Consider the following 11,087-nt stretch of genomic DNA (forward strand, 5'->3'; position numbering starts at 1 on the left):
ACAAAAGGATGTTTCATGTAAAACACAACTGGTTGTCGGGACGAACTACCTGAAAAGATATGTATATAAATATTTACATCATGCAAACAATATGCTTATTTATGAAAATGTAAACATAAATAATTGTTGCTTACCAGCATCCGACCCAAACGAAGTCATGTACGGAGATATGTTGAATGGACCTGGGCGTCTATGCCTAACAGCTGGCATTGGTGTTACTTCAGCTTCAACTTGTTTTTGTAATACAATGTTTTGCAGTGTGTTCACGCTTGGAAGAAGATGGTCTGGCAATTCATCCTGTGATTCAGTTACAACTGTTTCCTGATTTGAATCAGGCATGTATACCATTTGTATAGGCACTGCAACTATAATAGACTCCTCTGCTTCTGCAATACGCTCATGAGATGCAGCATTGTATATGTTATATATTACCCGACTGTTTGAGCTACTTTCATTTTCCCTTTGGGCATTTTGCTGGGCATCCACAGTAGCATACAACACTAATTGATCTTGTGAGGCAGTACCACTTAGATCATTCAAATTATCACCCAAAACAACTTGATCCAACAGTGCAGAATTCGGGTTTAGTTCTTGCAAGTTATCTCCCAGCTTAAACAGAAAATAATAACTTAAATATCTAACAAATTGATTATAAACCATTATAATAAATTTGAAAATGTATACAATCATTTACAGATACCTCATGATCTTTTAATGCACTTGGATGACCTATCGGTTTTTTTTGTGCACCTAACTGTGAAGACTTGGTATTTGACTGATGAACACGAGTGATATGCGTTTCTTGCATGACATCTTCAAATGTACCCTGAAAAAAATGTAAACAATATAAGAAAATATGTTGTAGTATATTCTGTATAAAAATAAGTAATATGCTGATTTATACTAATTTGAGCTATACTAGTATATAGTTCTTAATTATTTAATTTCAATATGTGTATAAACTGAATTAATGTGTATAAACTGAATTTATTTATATACAATTTATTTCATTTCAATATGTTTATAAACTGAATTAATGTATAAATATTGCAAAATAATACCTCTTGTTCTGTCAAATTTGCAGTTTGACTTTGGGGTTCATGTGGAGTGTATGTGGGCTGGTGATGAAAATCTCCGATGGGTGATTCTTGATCATCATCAACGACGTTAACCTGAAAAATAATTATACAACTGTATTCATTAGTATATATTATATTGTATATAAAAAATTAAAACAAAAAATTTATACATGTGATACCTTGGAATTCATGGCTTCCAACACTGTTTTGAATTTGTCTTCAAGCATTTTTCTCAAATCAGCGAACTCGTCCTTGACCTATGTGAAAAAGGGTGCATATTTTATTAATACTTGTATATAATCTTTGCAACTAACATATATTTGAATTCTATATTTGATTACCGATTTTTTGAGTGCTTCAAATATCATCACGCGAAATTGTAATGCTTGTTAACTTCTTGATTTTCCCCATTTGTGTTCTGTCTTGTACACTTTTCTGCTCTCCATGTTTATTGTTGTGTGACGTACCTGCATCACTGTGTTTCTCAACACTGTTGATATTGATGGACTGTGATTGTGTGGCTTTGCGCGCCATTGATCTTCGTGTGTATGTCTTAATTGCCTTTGTTGAAGATTTGTTGATGGAGATGACTGTAACAGATTGCTTTTTCTTTTTCCTAATCGGTGAAGAACATTCAATAACTTTTTCTTTTCCTTTTCTGCTTGTTATACTGGGAGGGTTTTGGAAATCATCATCCGGATCTGTAACTTTATTGTGATCAGTCTGCAGGCCCTGAGAAATTGATTGGTCTGTCGATGGTGGAAGTTGGAGCATTTTAATTTTCATCGCTGTTGGTTCAATATTTCTGAACTTAATCTGCATAATCATGAAAAATTATAAGTCAATTTAATAAAAATGTAATATACAAATTGTAGTAAGTAAATGTATACTAATTTCAATAATTTACAAATTGTATTAAGTAAATGCATACCGGATTATCTGCATCATTAAAAATTGTTTTCATGAAATAATCAAACCGAGGATGGTCGTTCTTAGTCACCCAATTGATAATCCGAGGAATATGACTAGAAACCTTGACAGCAATCTTGTCATCAATATACGAGCAACATTCATAGAACCTAACTTGCATTGGAAGTGGAAAGCCCTGAATTCTGTAGTACTGTCCACATGGCTTTATCTTGTTGTTTATGGATTTAGCAAGTTCATTAAAAGCCTTCCGACCCCACGGATAATCCATAAATCTACCTGTTTCAACCAGATCAAAGTCCAACCTATCTATTGTTGTTGTAGTAGGTTCTGCGGACATGATAAACTCATGTATATAATATAGAATCCCAAACTTGTATGCATCTTCCTGATTGTCACCCCATACCTTTGCTTTAAAAGCTTCAGCCAAACGAGCTTTAGTGACAGGAGAATTCCCTGGAAAATACTCATCGATGATTCTATTGGGTTGATCAGTATCAAAGTAGAAGTCAGCACCATTATCAAAACAATTCAAACCAGAAATAATGGCAAACTCCCGTATTGTGAATCGAATCGTTGTGCCATTTATATAAAAAAAGTATTGCATTGACAGAACTACCTTCCAACTCCCTCAACATAATGCATCTAAACAATTGTGCTTGCACGTGACATCGTCTCATTGTTGTTAACTGTGCAAAACACGATGATGCACATATACAGTTATATTGATTTGGAGGCAGTTTATTCTGAAGCTCATTCAATGTGTTGATTTGCGTATAACATTGCATGTGAATTGTCCTTTTTTCACGGTTCTTGCAGATATATCTGACTTCCTAAAAAAAAGTGTAGAAATAAACAGGGTATATATATACAAAAAAAATCAATTTTAAAAGAAGTCATGTACAGATTAATTTCTGTATATATATACTTACATATATATACAAAAAAAATCAAAAAAGAAGTCATGCACAGATTAATTTCTGTATATATATATGAACTTACCTTTTTTGTATATTGATATGTGTACATGAATATAGTAGTTAAACATGACATTATATACAAGTTTCTAAATGACTTTTTATATACTCCAATAATATATAAAGTTAATATATACTAACTTCAATAATTTGTATATAACTACTACAATATACAAATTATAATCACATATGATATTTTCCCATCTATATAACTAAATCCAATTACTTTGTGTATATATGTATATAAAAAATAATAATGAGCCTTTAATATACAATCCCCTACTACCAGCTATTAAAACAGACATGTACACATCAATTTTTGTATATGTATATAAACTTAATATAAACTAACTTCAATAATTTGTATATAACTAATAGAATATACAAATTCTAATCATATATAAAAATTGTTCCATCTGTATAACTAAGTCCAATTACTTTTTTGTATATATATACAAAAAACAAAAAATAACATAAACATGCAATATACTATATACAATTACTAAACATGCAATATACTATATACAATACTTAATTAATATTTTTTTGTATAAATCTAATTAACCAAAAAATTGTATCTAACTTTGTGTTTTAAGACACTACCTCATGATTATGATGTTCTTCAGATCCGACAACTTCAGAAGCATTTTCCTCTGATTCAATGTTTACAGCTTTCCTCTTTCTTCTTCCTTGTACAATTTTAATGCCTCTAGCTTTGACATTTTTAATAACTTGTTGAACTGCTGTAGGGTCGTTTTTTATCTTTGATCTCAGCTCTTCCATTGTTTATTCTTGTATAACTTGTTTTGATTTTCCCAAAGACCCTACATCAACCCCAAAATCTTGAGTTAACCCCATTGAAAACGATGGTAAAATGTCAACAACATTGACATGCAAAGGAATACCTATGGTAATCCTCAAAGATGAAGATGATTCATTCATTGTTTGACCAATTTTAGATCTATCAAGAACAAAAAATCGATTATTTCATCAAAATATATGAAAAAAAATAATAAACAGAACACATATACAAATTTTGAATAAGTAAAAAAAAAAAAGAGGTAAACAACTAAAATTAAGGAGTACTTACGAAATTGACTTCAACTTCGGGAGGGAGTAATCTAATTTTGGACAACAATTTGAAATTCAAACCGGATAGCTGGAGTATTAAATGTAGGAGAAAACGTTGGAATGTGAAAAGGAGAGAGAAAATTGTTTTGTGTATAATTATATACAAAATTAGAAAATAAGGTTTTTATACTATTGGTTGTATAATAGGTTGTGGACCCCATTAATTATAGCAAAAAAAAAACTATAATTATATAAGGTAAATAAATTAAACTATACCCCTATGATATAATTAGTTATGAATGTTTGCCATTTCATATAATTTTCCCTTATTTTTTTGCTTTTTCACCGGATAGTGAGATAAAAAGAGTCCAATTGGGATGTTTGAGGAATAACACGAAAGGAAGGTAATTATAACCAAAATTACTTGGATAATTTTTTTAAATAAATTATAGATTTTAATAAGAAATTTTTATTTATTATCATCATGTATATAGTAATACTATATTAAATAAAAGTAAATTATATATGAAATATATATGTATTATAATTATTTTTTTAAATATATTATATTTGTTTAGTGAGAAATTAAGATATTATATTATAAATATATTAAAATATGTGCAAAATATATTATCTATCAATAAAATTTATAATATGTGTAAATAATAAATTATTCTTTACAATATGTAATAAAAGTGTATTATATATTAATTAAAAATAATCAAATAAAAGAAAATGTCATTGATACAAATATTAAACATTTTTTAATACAATATATTTATGTAAGTTATTAGCATATATTATATTAACTAAAACATTCACCATTTTAATAATTATTTAGCCATCATTGGAACTCTCTTAATGTCGGTCTCCCTTCCTTTTTTTTCAAAACAATTTAGCCATCATTGGAACTCTCTCAACTCTTTCTTCTTCTTCTTCTTTCTCCTCTGTTCTATCCTCTTCCATGGAAACTGAAACTTCCACTGCACCTCAGCTGGCAGCCCTTGCCGACACAGACATCAATTGGGACAGGTTGGATAAGGCCAGATTTCATATAATAGGAGCTATTCTTTTCACTCTTCAGTCAGCGTTAATACATCCAACAGCAGTAGTGAAGACACGAATGCAAGTTGCTGGATCTCAATTGAATGGGTTCTCTGTATTTAGGCATATAATTAGGAGTGACGGCATCCCAGGCATCTTTAGAGNGTATAATAGGTTGTGGACCCCATTAATTATAGCAAAAAAAAAACTATAATTATATAAGGTAAATAAATTAAACTATACCCCTATGATATAATTAGTTATGAATGTTTGCCATTTCATATAATTTTCCCTTATTTTTTTGCTTTTTCACCGGATAGTGAGATAAAAAGAGTCCAATTGGGATGTTTGAGGAATAACACGAAAGGAAGGTAATTATAACCAAAATTACTTGGATAATTTTTTTAAATAAATTATAGATTTTAATAAGAAATTTTTATTTATTATCATCATGTATATAGTAATACTATATTAAATAAAAGTAAATTATATATGAAATATATATGTATTATAATTATTTTTTTAAATATATTATATTTGTTTAGTGAGAAATTAAGATATTATATTATAAATATATTAAAATATGTGCAAAATATATTATCTATCAATAAAATTTATAATATGTGTAAATAATAAATTATTCTTTACAATATGTAATAAAAGTGTATTATATATTAATTAAAAATAATCAAATAAAAGAAAATGTCATTGATACAAATATTAAACATTTTTTAATACAATATATTTATGTAAGTTATTAGCATATATTATATTAACTAAAACATTCACCATTTTAATAATTATTTAGCCATCATTGGAACTCTCTTAATGTCGGTCTCCCTTCCTTTTTTTTCAAAACAATTTAGCCATCATTGGAACTCTCTCAACTCTTTCTTCTTCTTCTTCTTTCTCCTCTGTTCTATCCTCTTCCATGGAAACTGAAACTTCCACTGCACCTCAGCTGGCAGCCCTTGCCGACACAGACATCAATTGGGACAGGTTGGATAAGGCCAGATTTCATATAATAGGAGCTATTCTTTTCACTCTTCAGTCAGCGTTAATACATCCAACAGCAGTAGTGAAGACACGAATGCAAGTTGCTGGATCTCAATTGAATGGGTTCTCTGTATTTAGGCATATAATTAGGAGTGACGGCATCCCAGGCATCTTTAGAGGCTTTGGCACATCTGCTGTGGGATCATTGCCAGGTAGAGTCCTGGCTTTGACTTCACTTGAAGTATCAAAAGATATGATGCTCAAATATACACAAGCTGTGAATATGCCTGAATCAACTCGTGCCGCTCTAGCAAATGGCTTTGCTGGCATGGTCTCCAACTTAGTCTCATGTGTCTACTTTGTGCCTCTCGATGTGGTGAGTCAAACTGATTTTGACTAAATTTTTGGAGACATCTTTATCCCCGTATTATACAGTTTCGCTACATCAAAAATGATCTGTGATATGATGTTTTTTTTGCCCCACCGGTGCTTCATAAGTTCTTTTAAACTCTTGTCTTATGCCTGTGATGTGATGTTTTTTTAGCAAATGAAGTTCCTTAGGTGAATTGTGATGCAATGCTGCCTTTATTTTTTTATGGTTTGTGAAAATGTTTTATGCTAAGAATGACTCTCTTCTATTTCAGATTTGCCAGAGACTTATGGTACAGGGAATTCCAGGGACTAAGCCTTGTGTTGGTCCATTTGATGCTATACGAGAAGTAGTAAAAGCTGAAGGAATTCGTGGGATGTACAGAGGATTTGGATTAACTGTTGTGACTCAGTCTCCTGCACAGGCTCTTTGGTGGGGTGCCTATGGTGCTGCTCAGCACATCATTTGGAGGTAAAAATTCTTCTTCTTAAAGGACAAAAATGATACAGTAACTGAATTCCTTTGTTACCTTAGGAATCTCGGTTATAGTGACAACGTGGACAAGAAACCGTCACACATGCAGATGGTTGCGGTCCAGGCTACAGCTGGATTGGCAGCTGGTGCCTGTTCGTCAGTAATTACAACTCCCATAGATACTGTTAAAACACGACTTCAGGTAAAAACTTTATTTTTTTTCTGTTGGATTGGTGAAGAAATAACTCAAATTTTGCGAGGCTATTCTGATGATTAGATTTGGTGGTGTGTCTTAAGGTTATCGATGATTATGGTGTTGGGAGACCTTCTGTACTAAAGACCACAAAAACGCTTCTCAGAGAAGATGGATGGAAAGGATTCTATAGAGGCTTTGGACCTAGGTTCCTCAATATGTCTTTCTATGGAACAACGATGATCGTCACCTATGAGATAATCAGTGAGTTGCGATCAATCTTTTTCTTTACATTTTCATTTCTTCGCTCTTGTTCTTTTCATTTGTTTTTCTTATGTTCACTTTCTACATATAAGTTGATTTGAGTACAATTAACTGGCGACTAATGTTTCCCTCTTGTTCCAGAGAGATTATCTATTAAGCAAGTTTGATCATTCGGACTCCAAACCCCAAAGGGCATCGATATTTTCGGGAACTTTTTGAACTACTAACAGTGAGGCTTCATATCAGGCAGCTAACTTAATTATTTTTTCTCTTGTTATTCTTTTATGACATTTATAGGGACTTATGTCCATTTAATCTGTCATTGTCAGATTTCAGTAGTTTCTAATGTACAATGTTTTCACCTTGCACTCCTCAAGATAGATCAGAGGCTTGAGAGCTTGTCATATCTTTTATCTTTTTAAAATTCATAGCAATAAGACTTATGGTGCTTGAATTTATTGGCTTATAATTTCATTTTTGTTCAAATAGTAGTGTTCTTTTTCTTTTCACATTAGGAGCAGTCAAAGAATATGTGTGAGAACAATTCATCGATACCAGTGGTGCACATCAAGAAAGGCATAGGTACTCCATTTCTCGAGTCGTTCAATTGTTGTTAACCTTCCATGGAGAGCTACCCACATAATGAATTGATGTCATACCTGACTGACCACAAGCTAATTTCTTCCACTAGACTTCAGGATAGATCAGGAGAAGAGCTTATAAGCTTTTTAATTCATGAACTTATCTGCAAGGGTCTACGGAAGTAACTCTGTCTTAATCTCCTCATCTCGTAACCAGCTTCGTGCCTCGAAAAGGTTTTTGACAGTCCAGCATGCTTGCCATGGTATCGGACGTTCTCAATTGATCAATTTCGTATATAGGAAACCATGTGTCCGCTGCACCCATAATGTCTCCTCCTTAGCAACCACCGCCAATAGAAGTTTAAGGATAGCGGCCTTGTTCCATATTGTAACAGTCGATTAGATTTTACCCCGGCATACACATCTTCTCCCAGACGATGAGGGCTTTTCTAGAGGTTTCACAGCTTACCTTTCAATGAAATGTGAGAAAAATACTAGTAAACCATTCAGTGATTCTAAAACCTTCCACTATATGACAAGAACTTGGTAGTCCAACACCTTATCCTAGTGAATGCAGGTAAGACAGGACGAGAAAGAGGCGAAAAATTGGCTAGATGGAAATAAAATGGGAAAATGAGGTGAAGAGGGAGTCAAGTAGGAATTGAAGAAAAGAAATCCCAGCTCTGTATCCGACGCAGTAAGGGGAATCATTTCTCGACACTTGAAGCTGCCTAAACAGAAGACTACGTATCCTCTCCGGTTCATGGAGAGGAAGTTGTCAAAATAGGAAGGTCTGTTTCGCCTCTGCGTCACAGATCTGCAAGCCGTGTTTTTGCAGAAGTATAAATGGACTTCGGGTTTTGTTATTATAATTATTTTTTTTTTCTAGTTTTTGGGAGAACGACTACTTGGATGATATATGTTTACTCCAACTTTAGGGTTCACTCATGTGCTTTTCATCTATTCGATTTCTTTTATGATTATTGAACATTCAAAGATTGAAAAACAGATTATGGTAGGTAATTTCCCTTATTCTAGGCTATGTCTATGAATGATGGTGTAGTAAGCTAAATAATTTGAAAATGTCCGATTAACATACTACACTGGTTTAACACAAAATTGACATCCTGTAGATGTGTCAATTACATTCAATCTGATAAGACAATCTAACTAGAGATAAGCTGTCCATGAGCATCATGACATAGGTAAAATGGAACGAGGAGGCAAGCCCCCCATCTCGGTCTCTCTTTCTCCTTGAGTCGGATGAATCGAGGGTTCAAAACCTCAAAAACACTTAAATCAAATATGAAAACAGAGAAATGTAAGTTACCATTATATTGAAAGAGTAAAAAGTAATCGATAGCAATTGAATAGTAATTCTTAAATTGGTTTCGTCCATGGTTGGGCCATTTGTGCCAATTGAGTTTTACAATAATTTAACTTTCCAGATTACTCCTATGGGAACTTCAAGGAACACAACATCAAGGCTGAATGCGGACTTCCTTCACATAATAGACGATTGGACACAAAGAAAATTAATTTTATCATCAATAGGATCAATTAGTGTTGGTACTTATGCTAAACAAACATAATTCAATCAAAGAATATTAATTTTATCATCAATATGATCAATTAGTGTTGGTACTTATGCTAAACAAACATAATTCAACCAAAGAAAATCAATTTTATCATCAATAGGATCAATTAGTGTTGGTACTTATATTAAACAACCATAATTCAACTTTTTATTTAGATGTTAGAAGTACTAACCTTATCTCCTACTTGATGAAAGAAGCAATATAGTCTTGTATCAACTTTTTGAATTTAGATGTTGAGCTTAATTAGAATAAAAATTATGTTCTAATAAATTGAAGTCAACAACATTTCAAGTTGATATTCCTAAAGTAAGTTCAATTTATATTAAATTCAAGCTATAATTTCAAATCCAAACTAGTCTGAAAATCACAATTCAATTAGTTATATATAACCTTCAAGTTTTTAAGTTCAATTAGTTCAAAAATTCACAACTTAAGTTCTAAAATTCCACAATAATTCAAGATTACTAACGTTTAACAACCTAAAGTTCTAAAATCCTACAAAAATTCAAGTTCTCTAAAGTTCACAACTTCAAGTTTTAGAATCATACAATAATTCAAGATTTCTAACGCTCACATCTATAAAAATTCAAGTTCTCTAAAGTTCATAAATTTAAATTCTAAAATCCTACAATAATTCAAGATTTCTAAAGTTCACAACTTAAAACTCTAAAAACCTACAAAAATTATAAGTTCTCTAAAGTTTACAGTTTAAAGTTCTAAAATCCCACAAAAAATCAAGTTCTCTAAAATTTACAACTTAAAGTTCTAAAATTCTACAATAATTCAAGATTACTAACGTTTAACAACCTAAAGTTCTGAAATCCTACAAAAAGAATTTCAAGTTCTCTAAAGTTCACAACTTAAAATTTAAAATCCTACAATAATTCAAAATTTCTAACGCTCACAACCTTATAAAGTTTTAAAATCCTATAAAATTTAAGTTCTCTAAAGTTCACAAATTACTGTAAAATCCTACAACAATTCAAGATTTCTAAAGTTCACAACCAAAAACTCAATTCTAAAATTAGTTATACATAAACTTCAAACTCAAAACTTAGCTAGTTATATTCGAGTTCTAAATTCAAGTTCAATAACAAAATTCAATTTCAGACTAATTGCTAAACGTAGTTATATATAAACTTTTAATCCAAGGATTAGTTATATTCAAATTTTAAGTTCAAGTTCATTATCTAATTAAATTCAAGTTCATATAATTTCTAAAATTAGTTATATATAAAATTTTATGCCAAGAATAATTAGTTATATTCAAATTCTAATTAAGTTGAACTACTTCAAGTTCTAATAAAATTCATCATATATCTAATTTCTAAAATTAGTTATACATGAACTTCAAACTTAAGAATAACTTGTTATGTTCAAATTTCAAGTTCAAGTTTTAAATCTAGCTTCAATTAATCTTACTTCAAATTAATACTTCACTAACTAACAGTCAATCACATTAAAAAGAATTCCAATTCAAAAGTACAAAAACAAAAAACCCTAACTCAGTCAC

At 31.2% G+C, this 11,087-nt stretch overlaps 1 protein-coding gene and 1 pseudogene across 4 annotated transcripts; one reads left to right on the top strand and one right to left on the bottom strand.

Annotated features, from left to right (window-relative positions):
* LOC107022561 overlaps window positions 1-2,686 on the bottom strand; it is a 3,752-nt pseudogene extending 1,066 nt beyond the window's left edge.
* Window positions 2,687-4,902: 2,216 nt separating this feature from the next.
* On the top strand, window positions 4,903-8,965 carry LOC107016274 (solute carrier family 25 member 44-like). 4 transcript variants are annotated; one of them, XM_027917315.1, is made up of 6 exons: window positions 4,903-5,250; window positions 6,262-6,470; window positions 6,739-6,935; window positions 6,999-7,140; window positions 7,236-7,395; window positions 7,537-7,881. In XM_027917315.1, the coding sequence occupies exons 1-6, from the start codon at window positions 5,019-5,021 to the stop codon at window positions 7,560-7,562; spliced, it is 966 nt and encodes a 321-aa protein (XP_027773116.1). In that variant the 5' UTR covers window positions 4,903-5,018; the 3' UTR covers window positions 7,563-7,881. The 4 variants fall into 4 exon arrangements, 2 of the variants coding, with proteins under 2 accessions (XP_027773116.1, XP_015072253.1); XR_003578658.1 differs by lacking the exon at window positions 4,903-5,250 and adding an exon at window positions 7,911-8,965 and having other exon boundaries at window positions 6,030-6,470; window positions 7,537-7,624; XR_003578660.1 differs by lacking the exon at window positions 4,903-5,250 and having other exon boundaries at window positions 5,914-6,470; window positions 7,216-7,395.
* The last annotated feature ends 2,122 nt before the right edge of the window (window positions 8,966-11,087 follow it).

Source organism: Solanum pennellii, chromosome 1, assembly GCF_001406875.1.
Source record: "Solanum pennellii chromosome 1, SPENNV200".
Taxonomy (NCBI): Eukaryota; Viridiplantae; Streptophyta; class Magnoliopsida; order Solanales; family Solanaceae; genus Solanum; species Solanum pennellii.